Source organism: Biomphalaria glabrata, chromosome 10 (assembly GCF_947242115.1).
Source record: "Biomphalaria glabrata chromosome 10, xgBioGlab47.1, whole genome shotgun sequence".
NCBI lineage: Eukaryota > Metazoa > Mollusca > Gastropoda > Planorbidae > Biomphalaria > Biomphalaria glabrata.
The window spans coordinates 4,877,177-4,902,848 of record NC_074720.1 but is presented as its reverse complement, the minus strand read 5'-3'; the positions used below and the strand labels follow the sequence as shown (position 1 = coordinate 4,902,848).

General features: G+C 38.8%; 1 protein-coding gene across 1 annotated transcript in view; it reads right to left on the bottom strand.

Annotated features, from left to right (window-relative positions):
* The window catches only part of LOC106060779 (vesicular glutamate transporter 2-like), a 224,537-nt gene that overhangs the window by 127,059 nt on the left and 71,806 nt on the right, over positions 1–25,672 (bottom strand). The window contains exon 3 of the mRNA XM_056044185.1: positions 3,105–3,254. Within this exon, the coding sequence (XP_055900160.1) occupies positions 3,105–3,254 (150 nt within the window). The remainder of the gene's footprint in view (positions 1–3,104; positions 3,255–25,672) is intronic.

The following is a 25,672-nucleotide window of genomic DNA, read 5'->3' as shown; positions in this document are numbered from 1 at the left end:
ATGGAATACAGATCATGACCAATAGACAAGACACATAAGAAAATACAAAACAAAACTTATTTGTATATATTCAAAACTATTAAAACCAGTTATAGCCCGTTAAAAAAAAATAATTTAAAAAAATGTCAATGGTTCTTATTTAGGCGGCAGAAAACATTTATAAAACCTTAGAAGAAAACATTTTGTAATAGGAATTACATAAACAGTTTAGGCGCAGCGGTTCTTAACCTTTTAGTCTCGGCGACCCCTTTTTGCAATCCCCCACTCTGCCGCGACCCCCCCCCCCGCCGGCACACACACAGCAATAGAAGAATGGACAAAAACAATCCATTTTTTTCGATGGTCTTAGGCGACTCCTGGCAAATCGTCAATCGAGCCCCAAAAGGGTCGCGACCCACAGGTTGAGAACCCCTGGTTTAGGGGAACTTAAAACAAGGCTTTATTAGTCTAATCCAGTGTTTCTCAAACTTTTTTGTCTGGCGGCACAGAAAAAAAGCTACAAAAATTTCGCGGCACACCACGAAGAAGAACAGTTGTTTTATAATAAAAAAAAGAAAAAAAAAATTACCAGTTTTTAAGTATTACATTTAATGTGAAGGGTGTGCCTGTTTTATAGAGCAAATGGGATCTAATGGAGACCCCAGAGTTGGCAAACAAACTCGTATTTCATCGTCTATTGCAAGAAGTCTCTCTCTTTTATTAGACTTGATTTCAGTCAGTGCTAAAAATACAAACTCACAAAACCATGAAGATGCGAATGGAAGAATTATTTTGATTGCTTTTAAACTGATTGCAGGATATAACTTGTTAATTGAAATTTAAAACACATCCAGGCTTTTCTCGGCAAAACTTGACTTAAGAACTGCATCGCTTTTTAAATCAATGAGCTGCTCTGCTTCTTCAGTTGTCAGATTTGTAGCTTCATTGTTTCCAAATTGTTTCCAAATGGATCCATACTCATCCATACTCATTACTTCCAACTGTTGGAAAGTAATGCTGCAATGCTGACTGCAGGTGTGTCAAAGTTTCCAGAATTTCGGGGGTGATTTCTTTATTTGAAGAACATTCATTGTAAGTAGGAAAGCAGTCCTTTCGAAATCTTACTTTGCCACAAAGACACATTTTCACCAAATGACTTCAGTTTTAAGGATGCAGTGATGATGGTTTCCGATGGTCCTTGAAGACTTAAATTCGATGAATTTAATTTGTCAAATAAATTAGAGAGAAATCTCGCCTTAAAACCAGATCTCGTCATGAATAGAAATTCCAAAGTCTTTTTTTTTTTCAGCCTCCAAGAATGAAATCAGCTCAGCCTTGAGTTGGATGACACGCTTTAACACTTTTCTCCTGGAGAGCCAACGAACGTTGGTATGGTACAGGAGACATTTGTAGTCTGAATCAATTGCTTCAATCACTTGGTCCAGAACAGACATCAAATCTTTCAGCAAAGATTTGAAGGCAAGAGCTTCTCTGTGGATCATGCAGTGAACAACTAATACATTTGGATTTTCTTGACGCACAAGAGTGACGAATGTCTTTCTATTTCCTTTCATGGAAGGACAGCCTGCGGTGCCAACGCTGACACAGTTTTTCCACTGTAGTTTGAAGAGCAAAATGTTTTCGTTCACCACATTGAAAATATCTTCGCCTTTGCTCGTAGTTGGTAAGTCTTTGCAAAATAAGAATTCGTTGACACATTTTTCATTCTTTATGAACCGAATAAAAGCTAGCAGCTGGGCTTTGCCGCTAACGTCAGTGGATTCATCAACTTGAAGAGACCACAGCAGAGACACTTCATCAACAGTCACGTCGAAGTGTTCGCAGATTTGACCTTGTAAATCTGACGATATGTCTTCAATTCTGCGCAAGATAGTATCATTTGACAAAGGAACTTTTAAAACTTTTTGGCGGCTTCGGGTCCAAGGATAGTTTCAACAACTATTGCTAAAGCTGGTGCAATGACTGATTCAGCCTCTGTGTAGGCTTTCTTGCGTTTTGCTAATAACTAAGCAACCTTATAACTTGCAATCAATCCCTTTCTGGCAGCTTTAGTTAGTTCGTAAGTTTCTTAGCTTGTTTATTTTGTTGAGCCCTGATGTTTTCAAAGTATTCCTTCGGTTGCGCTTACAGCTGGATGTTTTGTTTCCAAGTGTCTCTTCAATTTGCTTGGAACAAGCGCCTCATTCGATAGAGTTGCATTGCAGATCAGACAGAATGGCAATGGAGAATCTTCAGGTCCAGAAGATATGAAACCATGTCCGATGTCATCTTCTTTGTACCTTCGTTTGGTTCCATGCTTTTCATTTAACACTTTCGCAGTTTCATTCTTGTTAACGTATTTCTCCATGGATAACAATAAATAATGCTTAATGATAAAATGTTATTATTAACATACACCTAACCAATTTACATGAAACACATCGCTTATTATTATCGTTTCCAATTCAAGAACTGCTGTGCATTTGCTAAGGCGGCCTACATTTGAGTCAATATATATATAGTGGACAATTCCACAACCTGAATAGCTAACAGCCCTTTCCGTCACTATGGAGCGCTCCACTACTTTTACTGGTCGTTGTAAGAGGAGATGTCGTTCAGAAAACTCCCGCGGCACACCTGCAAATCTTCGGCGGCACACTAGTGTGCCGCGGCACACAGTTTGAGAAACACTGGTCTAATCTAATACGAGACATGAGATGGCGATAGAGACTTAGACAGTAACACTTTAAATCAAAGTTGTGAACACATCTATACGGCGTTACACAAACTTAAACAACTATCAACTATTTCACAAGGTATCAACTATTTTCTTAAGTATCAACTATTTCCCCAAGTATCAACTATTATTTCCAAGTATCAACTATTTCCCCACACATTTTCTAGTTAATCCAATTTACATCTCCAATTTAAATGTGAGAATATTGGCACAGATCACTTCTGTTAACTTCACAGCCGAAGTTGGGCATATAGAGTCAATATAGAGAACGACCTATTATCTTTGCTTTAAGTAGGCGTTTGATGATTTAAACTTTTAAGTAGCTATCTTCTTTATCGGCACGCTTACCTAAAACATGGACAGTTTCTGGGAATGTAGGCACGCTTACCTAAAACATGGACAGTTTCTGGGAATGTAGGATTTTCGGGGGATGAAAGACTTTTCTGATTTGCTTGGAAGTTCGTCTGCCTCTGTATAGGCGTCGTCCAGTTCGTCGTACTTGACCAGGCTTTTCTCATCGTTCTGCTTGCTGACCAACCTGTGGGGTTGAAAGAGACTCGAAGGTCAAGAACAGTGAAACAAAAAATCAGCAAATAGGATGAAAAGGTTTTTAAAAAGGGTTGACATGGTAACCAAAACATGAGAGAGAAATTTAGAAAGCCTTCAGGATAGAAGACTCAAAAGTAAAGTAGCAATTATACATAAGACACTGAACCATAATCTTCAAATACAAAAACACAATTTAATAAAATACTCTGAAAGACACAAAAATAAAGGCACATTCCTCATCCCATATGCTAGGACAAATTCGTACAAATGCTCCTTCTTCCCTTGTGCTATTAGAGCATGGAATGGGTTGCCTGTGCCAGCCAGGAAAACCAGTGAATTGGCAGAATTTAAGTCATTGGTTAATATGCTTGACTGAATGCATGACGCGTAGGACGTAATAATCTTCTTTTTTTGAAGTAACGTCTGTATTATATAAGAAGATAAGATAAGAGAAAGATAGAGAGAGAGAGAGAGAGAGAGAGAGAGAGAAGGAGGGAGAAAGGGATGGACATAAAAAAAATAAAGAGATAGATTTACTTTGTATAATGAGATGTGTCTGTTATGTAGCGGTATAGCCCTTTTATCATTGCATGTTTTGTCAGATTCAGTCCAGTAGAGAAGGTAAACCTTTATGTTTACGTAGTGAGTGGCTAAATGTGTAGATAGATCTGCGTAAAACACTACAATTCTCCTTTATCTTCAGACTCGACACCAAGCCTTATGATTTCGTTGACTAGAAATATAGCCAAATGTATAAAGACAGTGTTCTAAAATCCTACAATTCGGATAATTCAGATTCATTTTGTTAGAGCGTAGGAAAATATTTGGCTTTTCTTTCATAACAAAGCTATTATCATCTCACTCTGTCTGTCTGGTAAAAAGTGTGTACATGTTAATTCTCCAACGTCCATTCTCATATCAAGTTAAAACTTCACACAATTATTCATTTGCATAGACAAGATATAAATATATAAAACAAAAACAACTAATTAGTCAATAGATTACTGGTAATTAATTATTTTTTTATACCAACAAGGAAAATTAATCCTTCAGTATTCACATATATGGCTAAATTTGTTGGGTTTAGTTCTCTTAAAAAATATTATCAAAGCTATTTCTCCCTCACGCATTCTCCTAGCAAGTTGATACTTTAAACAATAATTTATTGTACCTAAAAAAAATATAAATCAATAAACAATACCCAATTAGTCAGTTAATTATTGGTAATTAATTATTTTCTTTGATAGCTAATAAGGGAAACAAGTTGCACACTATTGATAGATATAGTTTTAAGGGCGGGTTTTATCCCTTTTTCATAATCTTTGATTTTTTTTTTAAAGATTTTTTTTTTACATTTAGTTATCGTTAAATACAGCCTTAAAATATTTGTGCAAGGACCATGTCAATTGATTTAAACTCTCTGCTGTGTTAAATTAATGTTCATTACCATGTGGCAAATAATGTTTGGCATAAGCCCCTTTGGTTACCCTAAACAAGGGGGCTTGACTTTGAATCGTAGACAAGGAATTTTGTTATTGGGGATAGTCTCAAGCTGAGTCAGCCGAGCGCCCAAAGAAGCAAAAGTGTGAGTGCCAGAGGGTTTTGAGCTACATCAAAGACGGGTTAAACAAGAACAATGGAAAGCAAAAACATGTCCATGCCTTGGCAAGTAAGTTTTATTGCCTTTTTTATTGCGTTTTTACAGTTCCTACATCACACTTCTGTATTTTATGGATTTCTATTTTTTTAAAATCTCATTGCCTTTAGTCAGGCATTTTGGGCACTGTTCAGTTTGGTCCACTTTAGGTCGAGTTTTGGACAATCCGCTGTACAAAAAACCAGCGAAATGAGAGATAAAGAGAAAGATAGACAAAGAGAATTAGAGAGAGAGACAGAGATAAACAGAGATTGAGAGAGAGAAAAGATAAAAAGAGTGACAGAGAGAAAGAGAGAGACAAAGAAAGAAAGAGAGAGAGAGAGAGAAATAGAGAGAGAGACGGAGAGAGAGAGAGAGAGACAAAGAGAGAGCGAAAGAGAGATAAAGAGAAAAGATAAAGAGAGAGAAATAGAGGGAGAGACAGAGATAAAGAGAGAGAGAGAGAGAAAGAGAGAGAGGGGGAAGAAAGAGAAAGAGAGATACTAGTATGAAAAAAGTCTAATATAATACTTTGGTCGCTGAGTGACTGAAAACTTGAGAGTCCATATTGCTACGTTCTCTCCTAATCAGGCCTTCAGTAAACACTGCCCAACACAACACAACACTGCCCAACAACACAACATAACACAACACTGCCCAACAACACAACACAACACTGCCCAACAACACAACACAACACTGCCCAACAACACAACACAACACATCTAAAACATCAACTTGACAACAAGAGCTTCAACGAACAAGTTGGCGGTTTATTTACAAATTACATCAACAACAGCCAATAAACACAATTGGCTACACTAACTTCAAATGCTTTGCTACACAACAGAACTGCCTAACTAATTACTACAAGTCTCTCTAGCTCGTACAGCTACATTTTCGAGGACTCACTTAGCACCACACAGTCCTTACTGCCCTGCTGTCCTGGACTTTACTGTCCTTTCTAACACACTGTCTCTCCTCTGTAAAGGCTTTTTGGTCACATGACCATAACATTGGTCATATTGCGTGCATTAGCAGTAATGTCCCTTGTTCAACAGCCCTTGACCTGTGTGATTGGCCTGAATCATGTGTGTCAGTAGGCCGCACACACATTAACCCTTTCAGTCCGCCACTAGGGTTATAGCAATATAAATGCAACACTTACGAGTCAGTTCGACTTGACTGTTCAACTTCAACAATTTCACATATTAACAGCGGCGTATTGTGAAATTTCGTCCCCATATCAGAACACCAGGGTTCCACAGAACACAGTTTGGGAAGCACTGTCTACTAAATAAATAATTCATCCTAGATGACATCCAAATGTAAAAAGTTAAAACGATGCCAAGAATTAGGGCGTCCAATTCATGACCATTGGTCACTGATTGCCCGTGCAGTAAGCGCTCCCTATGGAGGTAAAGAGCTTGACTTCCGTAATGGGTTCGAGTCCTGGTGAGATTTTTTTTTCAGGACCTTTGGGCGCCTCTGAGTCCACCCAGCTCTAATGGGTTTCTGACATTAGTTGGAGAAAATTAAAGGCGGCTTGTTGGTTGTGCTGGCCACATGACACCCTCTTAAACTCTAGGCCACCATAAAACAGATGACCTTTTCATCATCTGCCCTATAGACCACAAGATCTGAATGTGGAACCTTACATTATCGTCAATACATCAACTCAATTTCGATTACTGTATGCTATTATCGTCCCCTGTCTGCTTGCAAGAACTCCCAATGTTTTATCTTTTAAAACGCACTAATCAAATGAAGTCAGTCCAGTCGATATAGCAACTATAAACAGTGAACCGAAGACTTTATCGAACGATTAATAAAATGTTTATATTTCCATGTACCCCACCAGCTACAGAGACGCCTATGATTTATGCCGCCTTTCCGCCAGAGTCTATTATTATCCCACTTCTTAATGGTGGGCGCTGACGGAGAGTTACAGCGACAACGGTGTTACTTCCGGTAACTTCATCAACGGAGCAGGGAACTCTCTTCTTCCGGGATACGCCCACTCTAAATGGGAGTATTGATTCTTTGATGTCACGCAGAGTAACAAATAAACAAACAAACCTATCTATAGTATTTTTTGTTTTCTTTGCTTGAAAACATTAACATTAAATCCTTTTTTTTTTCTTATGCTATTGTTGCTGCTTTTTTAAAGATCAACCCAAATGTAATCTTGTGGGAGTGAAGGCTGAGTGGTAAAGCACTTGACTCCCTAACCAAAAGGTCACAAGTTGGAATCCCGGTGAAGATTTTAAATTTTAAGGGCGCTTCTGAGTTCACCCAACTCTAATGGGTGCCTGTGGGGAAAAGTAAAAGAGGTTGGTCGTTGTGCTGGCCACGTGACAACCGCGTTAATCGTCGACCAGAGGTGAGCATTATTTCAAGTGCACTATAGATCACACAAAAAATCACTAAAAATCTATGGCCATATTACAAGATCTTCGGGGTCGAAAAGACCTTCCTTCAGGGAACAGTACCAGGAAAAAAGAAGAAGAATTAGACAGAGAAACCGATGAGAAGACAGCATAAAAGAATGGACGGGCCTGCCATTGAAGGAGGTTCTAACTAAGGCAAAAGACAGGGAGGAATGGAGAAAGACGGTCGACGAATCTTGCATGGTACCCCAACGGACAACAGACTAAGGGAAAGGTAAAGGTAATAGTTCACAAGGTCCTATAGAAGCTCTTTATTTGTTGTTAATAATGCAGGTCTTCTCACACACGAAGACAAATGTTTCTCCGCCTGAAAAAAAAGTAGAGCACTTGCATCTAGTGTTACTAATCTACAATGGATGCACAGTATTACATGGGAAGGGTAGTAAACGGCGTCTGTTGCCGATAGTACAAAGGACTTCAGTAAGTCTGTTGCCGATAGTACAAAGGACTTCAGTAAGTCTGTTGCCGATAGTACAAAGGACTTCAGTAAGTCTGTTGCCGATAGTACAAAGGACTTCAGTAAGTCTGTTGCCGATAGTACAAAGGACTTCAGTAAGTCTGTTGCCGATAGTACAAAGGACTTCAGTAAGTCTGTTGCCGATAGTACAAAGGACTTCAGTAAGTCTGTTGCCGATAGTACAAAGGACTTCAGTAAGTCTGTTGCCGATAGTACAAAGGACTTCAGTAAGTCTGTTGCCGATAGTACAAAGGACTTCAGTAAGTCTGTTGCCGATAGTACAAAGGACTTCAGTAAGTCTGTTGCCGATAGTACAAAGGACTTCAGTAAGTCTGTTGCCGATAGTACAAAGGACTTCAGTAAGTCTGTTGCCGATAGTACAAAGGACTTCAGTAAGTCTGTTGCCGATACAAAGAGCTTACAAAACCCAATATCTAGGTAATAGGCCTACTTTGTTGGTATGACGCATTCACGCAGGTATTTAGTTCTTACGCAATCTGTTGTGATACTTAGTTCTTTGTTCTTTGCTTTGTGTTTGACTGGACTACGTGTATTCTCGACAGAGACGTAGAAATGGGGCAAGGGGGGACACGATGCCCAGGGCGTCACCCTCAGGAGGGCATCACACGCAGCCTATATTTCTGTTATGTTCATGGAAAATGAGGGGGGGGGGCATCAATAAGGTACCTTGTACGGTTCGCTCGCTACGCCTCTGTTACTCGATAATAGATTTCAGCGGATTGTCTCCCTACTGAAGCCCTACAGCAACGAGCAAAGTAAATTAGGAATATCAAAAAGTTATGATACAAAGTTAACAAAATACAAGAAAAACCTAAAAAAAAAAATACTTTTAAAATAATGCCGTGAATGTGAATGTCAAGCACGTGTATATGATAGTGTATAAATTAAGTTTCTCCTTTTCAGATCATGCGGTCTACAGGGCAGATGATGGATGTAAGGGTCTGCTGTTTTTGTGGCCCATTTTAACTAGGGCGCTATGTGGGCAGCACAACAACCAACCACCTTTACTTTTAAGCAACGAATGTTAGGTACCTGTTGGTACCCTGGTGGACTCAGAGGTGCTCTAGGGAACCAGAAATTAATAATCCCAGTCTTCACCAGGAATCGAACCCTGGACCCTCGGTTTGGAAGCCAAGCGCTCTACCGCTCAGACACCGAGACTGTTGATATATGTATGCGACATTCAGGAGTAGACCTATTCCAGTGTTATATTTTATTTATTTAGTATTAGTGATATTATCATAGTTTCAAAATTATCTAATAAATTATGTATGTACTAATTACTTTCGATACATCATTAAACTTTACACTATGCTTTTGAGGGCTAGTATGATTGGACATATAATTTGTGGGTCGGATTGTATAGAAATGTCTGGGCCGATTTTGACACCCGGCCCGCCCCTGTTTAGATACGGATGTGACGTCACACGCTAACGGTTACTCTTTCTTGGAACTGCTATAATGATAGGTAAGTCATGCTAGAGGCGTGTGTGTAGCAAACCAGGTTTAAGTTTAGGATCCAGTACTGATGCTACTGAACATACTGTAGAAAGTAACATTAAGGTTTCGAAAACAAAATGATACTATCATGTTTTAAGATTTTGCTGAGGAGATTCTCTAAATGGTCGGAAGCTGGAGTAGTCCGTATACACAGAGATGCAATTATTATCCTTTTAGGTACCCTAAAGAAATTAGGTCTGGTGCCCAGAAGAATGGAAGAATTAATGCAGTGCCGGACTTACCTACTTGGAACACAAGCTATAACTTAGGGCCCCATAGAAATATTTGGTACTGACATAGTATCTGGGCTTATAACCTGCGCCAAAAGAGCCTCTCAAATAGCTTTTCTCACGGACGGCCTTAAGGCAAATTAAACAGCCGCCCAAGGGCCTTCGATTGGTGGGTATTGTTCTATTTCTTTAGAAAAAAAAATTGCGAAACTTGTGCCCAATGTTATTGTTGAAGTACACTAGGTCTTTAATGAATTGCATAATTTTATTTATTTTATTTTCATTTGCAGTTTTTTTTTAATATTTTTCTATTTGATTAGGGGCCACCCAATTCACTTCGCCTAGGGCCTCCATTTATTTAAGTCCGGCTCTGCTTTTCTAGTCTAAATACGGCACTCATACGCCATTTGTCTTTCTATTCTTAGTATTACAGAAGACTTATTGCAGGAAGGAATTTAGTAATGATGATAATGATAATGATGATGGCAATGATGATAACCTAAATAATACTCTAGGACCAGTCAGTGTGTTGGCATGACAATAGTGACTATTCGTCCTGTGTGATGTTTATTGACAGCCAACCCACAAGCACACTTTGAGCTCGTAGCCTCTCTCTCTCTCTCGTTTCCCCCACTTGACCACAGAAACTATTCCTGCCCTCTAGCACGTATGCCATTAAGTTCTCCAGACCTAGCTAAGTGGTCAGTGTTTATGACTTGAGCTCAAATTTTAAAAACGAAAATATAAAAAAAATTCCAAAGAGGAAGAAATCCGTCCTTAAAACTATATCTACTAATAATATACAAATTATTTCCCTTATTCGATATCAAAAAAAATAATTTATTACCAATATTTAATTGACTATTTTAGTATTTTTGTTTATTGCTTCATGTTTTGTTAGGGACAATGAATAATTGTTGAAAGTCTCAATTTGATCGGAGAATGAGGAAGGAGAAATAGCGATAACAATTGTTTAAAGGGACTAAACCCAACAAGTGTAGTCATATCTCTGAATACTAAAGTATTCGTTTTCCTTTTTGCTATTGAACAAAATAATGAATTACCAGTAACTAATTGTCTAATTGGTTACTTTTTTTTATTGATTCATGCATTGTCTATGATGATTAGTAAATGTGTGAAGTTTCAGCTTGATCCAAGAATGGGTGTGGGAGAAATAACGCGTACACACTTTTTACCAGACAGACAGACTGAGTTGATATAAGCTATGTAATAAGAAAAAATGCATTTATTCTTAAAACTAAAATCATATTTGAAAATGTTCATTTCTTCCTAGCACTTAAGGTAGGTCTAGTAGTCTTTTTTAAATGCTTAGAGAGGGTGCTGTTTTTAGCGGCCCCAGAAACGGGAAAAGACGCTATTAGTTTTGTGTGGCCTGTCTGTCCGTCCGTCCCGTTTATATCTCAGAAACAAGAAGAGAAAATGAAAATCGGACATCATGATATCATGATTATTCAAAGTTCTGATGCAACGGCTACTTTTTTCTTTTCCGAAAGTGAACCATTTAATTTTTTAACTTATATATGCAAGCAGATTTTTTCAAAAAATTACACCACTTTTCATGAAAAACTTCAAGGGAGGTAACATTCCATGTCATGTACTTCTTCAATAATAACTCCATCTTCATTAATAGATTCGCACATTGGAACCAAAAATTTGCATCTAAGGTCACAATGGTAAAAGTGTCAATGGATCATTATAAAATATATTTTCCATTTATTAACTAACTGATTGAATAGAATACTGATTCAAATGTTGTTTTTAAAAAAATACGATACAAACTTCGTTCTAGTTATAAGATTTAGATTTACATTTACAAATAACGAACTACTTTTATAGCGCGCAATTTCGAGATGTCCCCACTGTAGGGGCTTACACTTGACAGTCTAAATAAGACTAAATAGATCCCAGATCTACATATATTTATAATATACATATTGTTACGAATCTCACTATCCAGGCTCTCTGCAAACTGCACCATACACCACCAACTTAAAGAACTTGACAACTCAGGGCTCCAAAGTAACGTAACACTTTAATAGTTGAATAAATAACAGCCAATACTGTACAATTGGCAACACGTACAGTGTACGAATATCTCTCCGATAACACCGTTCCGCAGTATCAACTCTTGCACTGGCCTCTCCGTCTCGTTCCGGGCTTGCACTGCGTTCAACAGTTCAGGACTGACTTCACACACTAGGCTCGTTGTGTCGGACTCGATCACAGACCAAGATCAAGACGCCGTTCGTCTCAACTGTACTTGATAGTACTCCGCACGGAACCGTCGTAATGCTCTATACAGAACCACACCGTTGAACTGTGCTATAGTCGACCGTGTTCTGAACTCTTGTCGTGAACCTCCTTTCTGAACCTTGCTGTAATGAGCCCCTTTTCTCAACCGTCTTGACTGCGATACCTCCGCTCTTATATAGGGTCCCTACTGGCCTTCTCGAACCGGACAGAACGCCGCTCGACGTTTCCAGGTGGTCAGATGACTACAACTCTCGTGACGCTCCTGAGCTCTGTTCACGAACCGCCGTCGATCCTTCCCGAACCGCCGTGTTGACACTCGACTCGGCTGACCATCGTAACTCGTCACGGTTGACCGCTCGTCTAGCGCTGGCCTGGGGCGATTTGCGTCGGCTGACTACACTCACACCACTACCCCCATCTGTGCCACCACCAGGTTTATAACAATATTATAAATGTATTGATAATTGAAATAAAATTTTAATTATTGAGGCAATAGACTTAGATCTGGATATAGACGTAGATCTAACTCCAGTTCTAGTAGACTTAGATCTTGAATCTTGATGTAGATCTAAAACTAGGTCTAGATCTATGCCTAGTTTGTATGACAAATGACAATTGAGATATTAATTTTTACTTGTGAGGGGAAAGTCTTGTTGGACCTCATTCACCAATCGTAAAAAAAAACAAAAAAAAACAACATATGGCCACGTGATAATATTGATAAAACAACGGGAAAAAAACTGTCACGTGAGAGCCTCTGTGTATTACTTAAGTTGCATAGAAGAGGCTAAATGTTGTTAGTTTACGGTTGGTGAATGAGGTCCATTGTAGCTTAAAGTAGGTCAATAATTGTTTTTTCGTGTTGCCAATTTATCTAATTTTGTTAGAAGAATAAATCTTTTTTTAGTTTCTCTTCACTACAATGTAATATGTTATTAATTTTGTATGTATGGATAAGGTTAATAATTATAATTTAAAAAAATATAAGTGTACGCTAAATGAATATATGGAGATGCTGTGGCTGAGATAAAGCACTTGGAACCGGAAGTCCCATGTTCGAATCCGCTGAAGAATCTAGGTGGACCACTTCGGGGGCCGATTTTGAGTTTGTGTTTTCACACAAACTGTCTTTGTAACCTTGTTTTGTTTTATATATATATAAAACACTGCTCTTTATGTCGGTAGAGGGCGCTGTTCGTAGTGTTGCAAAAGGGCGCTGTTCTTAATGTTAATAGAGGGTAATGTTCTTTATGTCAGTATATTTGGATTTTTTTTTTTCCTTTTTTTAAGGAAAGAGAGATAACTCTATGAAAATCATATCTACTACTAGCAGACGTAAGATGGCCGTCTCATGGTGAGGATGAAAGAGATTGATTAATCAAAGTATTTCGTACATTAGTTGTTGTATAGTTATAATATTTACAGTGTGGTTAATGAAGGCTTTCTAAATTTGTGATTTTACTAAAGGTGTTATTCTAGTCAAATGTGAATATTCGTTTGTTATGAATTGGCAATAACATACAAGTGCGGAGAAAAATGGTCTTCATGAGAACTCCGTGTTACGATCTACATTTCAAATCCTTTAATCTTTAGAGTGAAGGACTAGACAAACAAAGGAGGATATTTGTCTTTACATGACTTCTTGTGTGAATGCGCTTTGGGCTGTCTTCACGAGTTCGAACCCAAACCTCCACCATTCCTTGAAGTAGGTTTGGCCTAGGAACGTAAAAAACATTATTTCTGTGTTAAAATATCACATGACTACATAACGCAACACTACAGGACATAAGACTTCAGAACACAAGACTACAGAACACAATAATACAGAACAATACACTACAGAACAAAAGATACAGAACACAAGACTACAGAACACACGACTACAAAACACAAGACTACAGAACACAAGACTACAGAACACAAGACTACAGTACACAAGACTACAGAACACAAGACTACAGAACACAAGACTACAGAACACAAGACTACAAAACACAAGACTACAGAACACAAGACTACACACGACTACAAAACACAAGACTACAGAACACCAGACTACAGGACTCAAGACTACAGGACTCAAGACTACAGAACTCAAGACTACAGAACACAAGACAACAGAACACAAGACTACAGAACACACGACTACAAAACACCAGACTACAGAACACCAGAGTACAGGACTCAAGACTACAGGACTCAGGACTACAGGACTCAAGACTACAGAACACAAGACTACAGAACACAAGACTACAGAACACAAGACTACAGAACACAAGACTACAGAACACACGACTACAAAACACATGACTACAGAACACATGACTACAGAACACAAGACTACAGAACACAAGACTACAGAACACAAGACTACAGAACACAAAACTACAAAACACAAGACTACAGAACACACGACTACAGAACACAAGACTACAAAACACAAGACTTCAGAACACAAGACTACAGAACACAAGACTACAGAACACAAGACTACAGAACACAAGACTACAAAACACAAGACTACAGAACACAAGATACAGAACACAAGATACAGAACAAAATACTACAGAACACAAGATACAGAACAAAATACTACAGAACACAAGACTACAGAACACAAGACTACAGAACACAAGACTACAGAAAACACGACTACAGAACACAAGACTACAAAACACAAGACTTCAGAACACAAGACTACAGAACACAAGACTACAGAACACAATACTACAGAACACACGACTACAGAACACAAGAATACAAAACACAAGACTACAGAACACAAGACTACAGAACACATGACTACAGAACACATGACTACAGAACACAAGACTACAGAACACAAGACTACAGAACACAAGACTACAGAACACAAGACTACAAAACACAAGACTACAGAACACACGACTACAGAACACAAGACTACAAAACACAAGACTTCAGAACACAAGACTACAGAACACAAGACTACAGAACACAAGACTACAGAACACAAGACTACAAAACACAAGACTACAGAACACAAGATACAGAACACAAGATACAGAACAAAATACTACAGAACACAAGATACAGAACAAAATACTACAGAACACAAGACTACAGAACACAAGACTACAGAACACAAGACTACAGAACACAAGACTACAGAAAACACGACTACAGAACACAAGACTACAAAACACAAGACTTCAGAACACAAGACTACAGAACACAAGACTACAGAACACAAGACTACAGAACACAAGAATACAAAACACAAGACTACAGAACACATGACTACAGAACACATGACTACAGAACACAAGACTACAGAACACAAGACTACAGAACACAAGACTACAGAACACAAGACTACAAAACACAAGACTACAGAACACACGACTACAGAACACAAGACTACAAAACACAAGACTTCAGAACACAAGACTACAGAACACAAGACTACAGAACACAAGACTACAGAACACAAGACTACAAAACACAAGACTACAGAACACAAGATACAGAACACAAGATACAGAACAAAATACTACAGAACACAAGATACAGAACAAAATACTACAGAACACAAGACTACAGAACACAAGACTACAGAACACAAGACTACAGAAAACACGACTACAGAACACAAGACTACAAAACACAAGACTTCAGAACACAAGACTACAGAACACAAGACTACAGAAAACACGACTACAGAACACAAGACTACAAAACACAAGACTTCAGAACACAAGACTACAGAACACAAGACTACAGAACACAAGACTACAGAACACAAGACTACAAAACACAAGACTACAGAACACAAGACTACAGAACACAATACTACAGAACACAAGACTACAAAACACAAGACTACAGAACACAAGATACAGAACACAAGATACAGAACAAAATACTACAGAACACAAGACTACAAAACACAAGACTACAGAACACAAGATACAGAACACAAGATACAGAACAAAATACTACAGAACACAAGACTACAGAACACAAGACTACAGAACACAAGACTACAGAACACAAGACTACAAAACACAAGACTACAGAACACAAGATACAGAACACAAGATACAGAACAAAATACTACAGAACACAAGATACAGAACAAAATACTACAGAACACAAGACTACAGAACACAAGACTACAGAACACAAGACTACAGAAAACACGACTACAGAACACAAGACTACAAAACACAAGACTTCAGAACACAAGACTACAGAACACAAGACTACAGAAAACACGACTACAGAACACAAGACTACAAAACACAAGACTTCAGAACACAAGACTACAGAACACAAGACTACAGAACACAAGACTACAGAACACAAGACTACAAAACACAAGACTACAGAACACAAGACTACAGAACACAATACTACAGAACACAAGACTACAAAACACAAGACTACAGAACACAAGATACAGAACACAAGATACAGAACAAAATACTACAGAACACAAGACTACAAAACACAAGACTACAGAACACAAGATACAGAACACAAGATACAGAACAAAATACTACAGAACACAAGACTACAGAACACAAGACTACAGAACACCAGACTACAGGACACAAGACTACAGGACTCAAGACTACAGAACACAAGACTACGGAACATAAGTCTACGCAACACAAATCTATTTTTAAACTTTATAACTTTAGTTGTGCAAAAAGGTTATGCTTGTTGTGATTCAAACCTGTCAGAAATTTACACACAGCACACAAACAAACACACACACACACATACACATTTTCGGTTATTGATTTTCGTTGGTAAAGGCATTAAAACTAATTGTAACTGTTCCGCTTTGACAATGTTTGCTTTTTTAACTCTTTACATGCTGGGCAGAAAACATCAGGAGAATGACGACAGAACCATTACTTTGCCTGTCTGTTGTCTAAATGTCAAAACTTCATAGTTCGTCTGCTGGCGAACAGCGGTTGCATCGATTTGCGGCTTGGCGAAGACATCGGTAGATCGCAGGTAACTCATGCGTTTAGTAACGTAGGCCAGTAAGAGACTTCAAACGTAATCAAAGTCGTAGTAACTGTCAAAGTCAATGTCAAAAATTATTGTGAAACTCGTAATTATTGTTAAAGTCATGATAGTATTTATAATTATAGTCATATTTAAAATCCTAGCTGCAGTCAAAGCCATAGCCCTTCCTTGTGTAGTGACCTAGTTTAGTTTAGAGATTATGTTTAGTTTGGTAAATAAATATATTGTGCATGGTTTTTTAGAGACGGTAAAAAGTAGTGACGTAGTCAAACAGACGAATGACGTTGCAGAATACGGGTACAGGGAAGAAGAATAAGATGGCCAGGGCTTAGAGATAGAGATTGGTAAGTAGACGAAGGATAGGGAGACCAAACAATCATCCCATGAACGTAGCCGGGGGGGGGGGGGGGGGGTTCAAACCTCCCCCTCCCCCCCTGAATTGAAATCCCCCCTCTGCGGAGGGGGGGGGGGAGGACGGAATTAAGTGGCTGATTTTTGCTTTGATTTTGTTTATTTTAATACTAAACCATCACTTGCCCCAGCGCAAGCACGACCAGATTGTCTTATACACACGCTTAGAAATGAACGTCTGTAATTTATAAGATAATAAGTTATATTATAATTGACAACACACGAATGTGTTTCGATCATAAACAAAATGTTCTGCTGTTTTTAAGTGCGTGTGTATATGAGAAATTCTTTATAAAATCGTGTTAAATCAAGTCTTTGAAGAAAACATGTATTCGACTATTTTAGTTTTAAGTTGTTTTAAGTGACTTTAGGTTTTATTGTATTATTTATTATTTTTTCTTATTATGACAGAAACCAACGAGTAGTCATTCTCTGTCACTCCCAGGGTCGAGTTTCGTTAGGGAGAAACAAAATCCATTGCAGTTCCCTTTAAGAGTCTACTGAGAAAGTTTCCGGTGATGCAGCAGGTCTGAAGAGGTACCGCCCTCTGACAGGCGACGAGAATCTTCTTAAGGAATGTGAAGGGTCTTAAGGATATCTTTAAGTTCATTATCCCCTCGGTTGATATAACAATCAGAATAAACTTTAACTTGGCTTGTCTTGGCTACCTATGAAGGGGCTCGAGGTTCGACACCCGACTCGGGCAGAGTTGTGTTTACTGAGCGCCTAAAGGCAGCACGGAAAACCAACTCCTAGATACCTCCCTCCCCCCCCCTCCCCCCACTGGTCCACAAATGAGATTGGACCAAAGCGCTCTGAGCATGCTTTAAGCATGAAAGTAGCGCTATATAAAAGCTATAATAATAATTGCTATCCTAGAATACTTCCATAACCTCTTATCGTACACTTATTGATGAGTTTATTATAAGTTATTATATCTCTTTTAGCAAAGCTAAGCTCTTTCATTAACAAGGGGTTAACAAGGGTGTTATGCGGCCAGCACAATCTAGTCTTCTTATCTTATAGATTACAGACGTTACTACATCACTAGACACACACACACACACATACACAGAAAACATTAACTCTTTGCTCATGCGCTCAACTATGACTACAAAGAAATGTGCCTTGGAGCAAAATGTGGAAGGGGGGGGGGGAGGGGGTGATACAACAATGAGTTGGTCGGCAAGAAAAATTGAACAAAGAAAAATTTCGCTAAATCTTTAATGTACAAATAATTTCGCAACAAGTCTGTTTCTATTCCTAGAAGGTTATTGTTAGGAAATAAATGGCTTCATAATTTATTTACAGATTAATTCTCTCCTAAAACCTGGGGAGTCATCGTTGACTGAAGTCAAAACTAAAAAAAAACAAAAACAAAAACAAAAAACACGAAGAAATCAAAGAGACATTAATGAACACATTAGAACCGTCTCGAACGTCTTCTGAATGGAAATAGATCCTAATGATACCTGGCGTATACGATCATAATAACCGAATTATTATCTAGCCCAGAATCGTTATAATAATGATAACACATAGTCACCTAGCACACTGACCTGGGGAGATAATTGAAGTCGCCCGGATGTGGTAGCAGATGACTTTTGAAAATATTCGTAGCATAATCCGCCATAGCTGGCTTCTCAATTTCAAGATACCTTATGTGGTCGACAATGCTTGGAATATTTTTAATTTTTTTCTTCTCTTTGCTTATAATTCTCGCAATTAAATCTAACTTTTCCATATAGCTTTTTGTTATACATTTGTAATGATTTTTTAACAAACATTTTCTCAAATTTCAGATAAAAACGAAATGTTTAAAAAGTTGTAACGCAATACGAAAGTCGATACTGGTACTTTTTTTCTTCTTATTTTGTTTGTTTGTTCCATTTTTAGCTTCGTCAGAAATGCCACAAAACTATAAAATGATATTTGCTCTGTTGGAACTTGAAAAATGGTATATCGTCTTCGCAAATTGGAGGCATTAAAAGGCTATTAAGTCTATGCATTCTTCTTCTTGTTTTTTTCCTTTTCTATGGTAGGGTGGGGATCGATAAACTAACTCTCAAATGGGAGAATACTTCAACTGACCTAACAAACAGTTTCCTCTAAAACGTAAGGTGTCTGGGTACAATGTTTCTGATGAAATGTCGATTTATGCTTATAACCATCTTGTTTCAATGAATTGAAGACTGTAATATTTTAATATATATATATAACAGTTTCATTTGTTATAATGTACTGTATAAACTGAGCACCTTTCCTTTGATATATATATATTGTTGTAACCCTGCCTTGCACCAGTGCTTATGGTGCGCCCGAGCGCACTATTGAACGTAAACAGGAAGACACTATGATAGAGAGAGAATAACAGCGCATCAGGGATTGTGAAAAGTCTGAATGTTTGGGAAACTAAGAGGCCAACTTTTGTGCTGCCTGAAGGTTGTAGTAGGGACCTGGAGCGAAGCGGGGAAGACTGTCGTTGGTCCACATTCGGGTTAAGTAGCAAAGGACTGGTATAGTTAGTAGCAAGACTCTGAGGAAGCAGAAGGATGTTTTGTATTTGTCCTAGTGAAGAAAAAAAAAGGTATTTATTTCCTGTTGAACAGCGTTGAGTCGCCAACCTTAGAGTTACAACATATATATATATATATATATATATATATATAGAGAGAGAGAGAGAGAGAGAGAGTGAGAGAGAGAGAGAGAGAGAGGGGTGATAGATAGATGGATAGATTTTTTCAATGTTTCACAGTATGACTTTATGGAATGTTTCTCCCTGGCCTCAATTCTCTGTTCTCTTCCAAGCGGCTTATTTAGCAAAAAAAAAAAAATGCTTGTAAAATAAAACTTAAAATTGATGTATGAGCGACCTAAAAGCGACCACAACACTGTAACATTAAGATAAGTAAATCCTAACTCTATAATTAGTCCTTATTTATACCGTAATCTCATATTAAATTTAGGACTTTTATTGTGAATACTTAATTATTTTTAAGTGTTTTAAGCCGAATATTTATGCATATTTGAAACCGTCACTCATAGTCAAGCCTGTCTCTACCCCCCCCCCTCTCTCTCTCCTTCCCTCACTCTCTCTCTCTCTTTCCTTGCTGTTTGCCTCTATATTAACAGTGCTTAAGCAATGAAACTTGTCTTCGTCTCTTGTCTCCGATACATCACAAACTGCCGAGCCATTATATCTCCTTTTCACATGAGAGGCAAACACATTGTCATTTGATCTGCCGCAAATGTCAAACATGATATCGGAGTTACAGCTCTATTTGATATACCATATACAATAGCTAATTCTATTGTTTTACTCCCATAATAAGTTTCTCTTCGAGTCCGCAGAATAAAAAAGAACGCAGTCCCATCTGCGACCTACATATTTTGCCGCATCCAGCGCAGACATAACCATTGTCCGTCGCGGTTGATCTAGGTTCCCTTTTCGCGCCTACGTCTGTCCTTGTCAGTGGATTTTCTTTTGGTTTCGAATGTGTATCACGCGGTCTATGTAAGAAATCTCCAGCTGGCCAGGTGCTCTCTTCTGTATCAGTTAAAGCCAGTTGGCGCCTAAGAAAGTTCTTTACGTTTTTTTACCCTATTTTTATGAAAATTTTCACTTTTTTAAGGTAAGTTTTTTTTTTTTTAAATAGTTTTTTTTTTTTATCATTAAATGATCCATCCAAACAAAAAAAAAAAAGCACTTAAACAGTGACAGATTTGTTGATATTTCAATTTGGTGGGTTTAACCTGTCCTTAAGAGTCTAGCTAATGCCGGTCCTAGCAAGGCGTGATATCATTTAGAGTACTTGTATGTGGGGGTCAATCTTTTAGACACTAACCCTTTAGTGTTAAGTGTTCATCGAACTGGCAGCGTCCGGACACCCCCACCCCCACCCCCCACACCCCCCACACCCCCCACACCCCCCACCCCCACCCCCCACACCCCCCACACCCCCCACACCCCCCACACCCCAGCCAATTCCGGGCTAAATGCACGGCAACAAAAAAAAAAAAGACAAACAATTGCTTTGTATGTGGGCACCAATATATCAGCCGTCATGTTTTTATGATTGATAGTCACACGCAGTCCATTGCTAAGAGATCATGCCAATGTAGGAGGGGCGTAGCTGCTGGGGAAGGGGAAGGGGGGGGGGGGGTCTACTGAAGTTCAATAGGACCATTAAATGGGTAACGTGACATATTTCATCTATCAAAAGATAAAAAGGATCAGCAGTGTAGCCATCGGGACGGCAGGAATCAATCAATGGACAAACAGAGGGGCAGATATCAGCGAGAAGGCCAATGCCGTTTGGAGGTAAACAGCCATGGCCTCGCTGGCCTCAAACAACGGGGGCCACCAGAGAGTGTACACAGCAATAGCGGAGAGGAGGAGGAGGGGGGGGGGAGATCAGGAATGGAGTCTGGCGGCCCAAACAAAACGATATTGGCTCTGGAGATAACCTTTGTGTGTGAGTGTGCATTTGTTTTGAGGTTTACTCCAACACCAGTTAATAATCTCCGGATAAAGAGAGAGGTGGTGTGGGGGGGGGGTGGAGAAGGAGAAGTCTGTTGTTCACGCCTGTATTGTCAAAGAAATTGGTATAAGCATTACCGCCCATGCCCCAGCTTTTGTGGCTCCATACTGTAAAAATGACAAAATTTGGGCGTCCAAAAAGAACAATAACGACACTGAACACATTGATAAAATGCAGCCGGAAGTTATTTTTCTACTTCGTCATATAGAGTGTATTTGACCTGAATAAGGAAATAAACAAAATTATTAAATATCATAAAATAAAGTATAGCTAAGAAGTAGCAGAAATATGCATACATGTCACATTTCAGTGTGTAAGCAAGAAAAGAGAGCGAGAGAGAGAGAGAGAGAGAGAGAGAGAGAGCGAAAGAGAGAGAGAGAGAGCAAGATGGGAGAAGATGGCTTACCAGGTTATTAGTTCACTTATATCTATAATATTTTTATAAGAAAGCATTCCTATACAAGAACTAATAGTTCCCGTCACGTCACATAACTCGTTGGTTTACTATTATACAATTTCTGGTCGTGGGCATTAGCAAAGGAAAGAGATGCAGCGTAAAACTAAAGTACATTATCAGCATTCTTCGGTGACCTGTCATTTCATCATCCGAAATGACCAAGGGATGAAATGACCAGAAATGAAATGACTGGGGATGAAATGACCCGAAATGACCAGGGGATGAAATGACCAGAAATGAAATGACCAGGGATGAAATGACCCGGGGATAAAGTGAGCAAATATGAAATGACAGAGAGTGAAATGACCAAATATGAAATGACCGGCGGTGAAATGACCAAATATGAAATGACCGGCGGTGAAATGACCAGGGGATGAAGTGACCGAATATGAAATGACCAGGGGATGAAGTGACCAAATATGAAATGACCGGCGGTGAAATGACCAGGGGATGAAGTGACCGAATATGAAATGACCGGGGGTGAAATAACCGGAACTGAAGTGGCTGGAGATGAAATGACCGGAGACAAAATGACAGGGAATGAAATAACCAGGGGATGAAGTGACCAATGATGAAGTGACCGGGGATGAAATGACCGGGGATGAATTGACGGGGGATGAAGTGACCGGGAACCGCGTTCTTCTTCTCTTTGAAATAAATAGTTTTTCAAACTATAAGAGAGTACCTGGCATTGATTGGTTATAGTCCTGTGTCGTCAAGTAGACCTTTGTACAAAATACCTTTCGTGTGTCTCCTCTTGAGACACCTATGATTTAATCATCAAGCTAGACATTTTAGAAAGGTAACGTGACCTAGTGACAGAATAATACGACACGATCTATATTAAACCACTTTGAAAGCTATCATACTAAAAACCTATTTATTTTTTCATATCCTCGGTATTTGATTGCGCTAACAAGACAGAGAACTGGAAAAAAAATCTTAATGGATCCTGTTTCCTTCTATGAGCAGACGCGAAGTCTTGAAGAGCAGTACCAACATATCCCGACTGCCTCCGTCTCAGCGCCGCTGTAGTTTTGGTCGTGATAAATGCTTCGCGGATCGATGAACGTCGATCAGCGCCGTCTACTAGCAGCGACTACCCGGCATTAGCCGGGGTGGCCTTCCTGACCGCACTTAAGTGTGTGCGTCAGTAGTGTGTGTGTGTGCGTGTTTGGTGTAAACATTGGAAGCTACCTCTGGGCGATGGGGGTAAACATAATAGAAGCAGGTATACATATACGAAGGTAAACATTTCGAGGAGACTGTGTCGAAAGGTAAACATACATTTATTCCTCTTGAACTGACACAAGATAACACGGTAAAGATTTAACATTTCTACTCATACAGGTCAAACCACAGATTTAACATTCAACTCATACAGGTCAAACTACATGTTGAACATTCAACGAATACAGGACAAACTACAGATTTAACATTCAACTCATACAGGTCAAATTACATGTTGAACATTCAACGAATACAGAACAAACTACAGATTTAACATTCAACTCATACAGGTCAACTTACAGATTTCCTATTTGAAACCAATATAAGCTAATCTATAAATTTCATAAGAGCTTCGTTTCACGTGATGTACGCGTCAAGGTCTCACAAGATAAATGAAAGTATGAATTAATTTTAAAAAACAACAACAATTGATTAATTAATTAATAGTTACTATTTATTTCGTTTGCTACCAAAAAGCGAAATAAATCCTACAGAATATTGGAGTTTTCTTCGACTCAACACTATCTCTCGACCCACACATAAGTCAGCTCTGCAAGGGTCTTTATCTGCAGCTGCGCAGATTAGGCCAGATCCGACCATATTTAACAATGGAGTCAACAAAAAAGCTAGCTGTGGTATTCATACTCTCCCGCCTTGACTAATGCAACGCCGTGCTAGCAGGTATACCCGATGACGAAATAGCCAAGCTGCAACGTATTCAGAACAATGCCGCACGAATAGTACTTAGAAAAACAAGACAAGATTCTGCTACTACGCTCTAGCGCACGCTCCATTGGTTTCCTGTGAAAGCGAGAATCGACTACAAGGTGGCCACACTTTGTCATCAGTGTATCTATAACAAAGGAATGCCCTTGTACCTTAGGGAACTGATCACTCCATATGTCCCCCAGAGAGCCCTGCGCTCAATGGACTCAACGCTTTTAGTAGCCCCACGCTTCTCCCGCAAAAGCTACGGTCTGCGGGCTTTTTCAGGGCACGGACCAAAGGTTTGGAACTCACTCCCCATTGATCTCAGACAGTCAACTTGCTACACTACTTTCAAGAAGAACATTATGACCTACCTGTTTAAAACTTTTTTAGGTTAGTTTGTCATTTTAGCTCTTGTGTTGTTATTACAGCGCCTTGAGCCTACATTTTGTTTGTTAACAGCGCTTTATAAATAAAATTATTATTATTATTATTATTATAAGTATTCATTCTCTGGCGAAGCAAGGGTCGAGTTTCGCTAAAGAGAAACAAAATTCATCGTAGTCCCTTTATCAGTTTCCACCGAGGAATTTTCTGGTGATGTGGCAGGTCTGCAGCAGTCCTGGCAGGCAACGAGAATGTTCCTAGGAATGCCAAGGGCCTTGAAGGTATCTGTGAGGTCAGTTGTTATTATCCCCTAGGTTGATATGACAATGGGGTATATTGTTGTTTTAGATAATTTCCATAAACGCTTAATCTCCAAGCCAAGGTTCCAATATTTTCGTTGTTTTTCAAGCTCAGTTTTTTTTTTAAATTATGAGATAGTGGTACGGCGATGTCAATAATGGTAGCGGCCTTTTCTTTTTTATCGATGAGCAGCAAATCAGGGCGATTAAAATCTACCGTTTTGTCAGTCAAAATAGGCCTATCCCAGTACAGTAGATGCTCCGTAGACTCGAGTACCTCTTGTGGTGAGTATTTGTAATAAAGAGGAGTATCCTCACCGATCAAATTGTTTGTCAAATCCAAGTGCAGGTGTATTAGCTTTGCAACTTGGTTATGGCGACCTACGTAGGCAGATTGCGATACGGCAGAACATCCTGCCATTATGTGTTCAATCGACTCACCCCCATTTCCACATTTTCGGCATTTGTCAACAATATTGAGTTTTAGGATATGCTTCTCGTAATTTTTTGTCCTGATTACTCTGTCCTGTATTGCTGTGACAAAGCATTCAGTTTCAGGGTAGAGATGACTTGCTTTTACCCATGCCATATTATTATTATTATTATTATTCAGATATGCGACTGTAAGTGTGAATTTCTTCCCCTTATACATTTTTTTTAAAGTATTTTTTTTTTATTTTGCTTGTTTGTTTTTTTTTTTTTTTTTTTTTACAATATTTATGTGAACATTATAATAATTCTATCAAAAAATGTCTAGATTTGAACTTCATCAGTCGATACACAC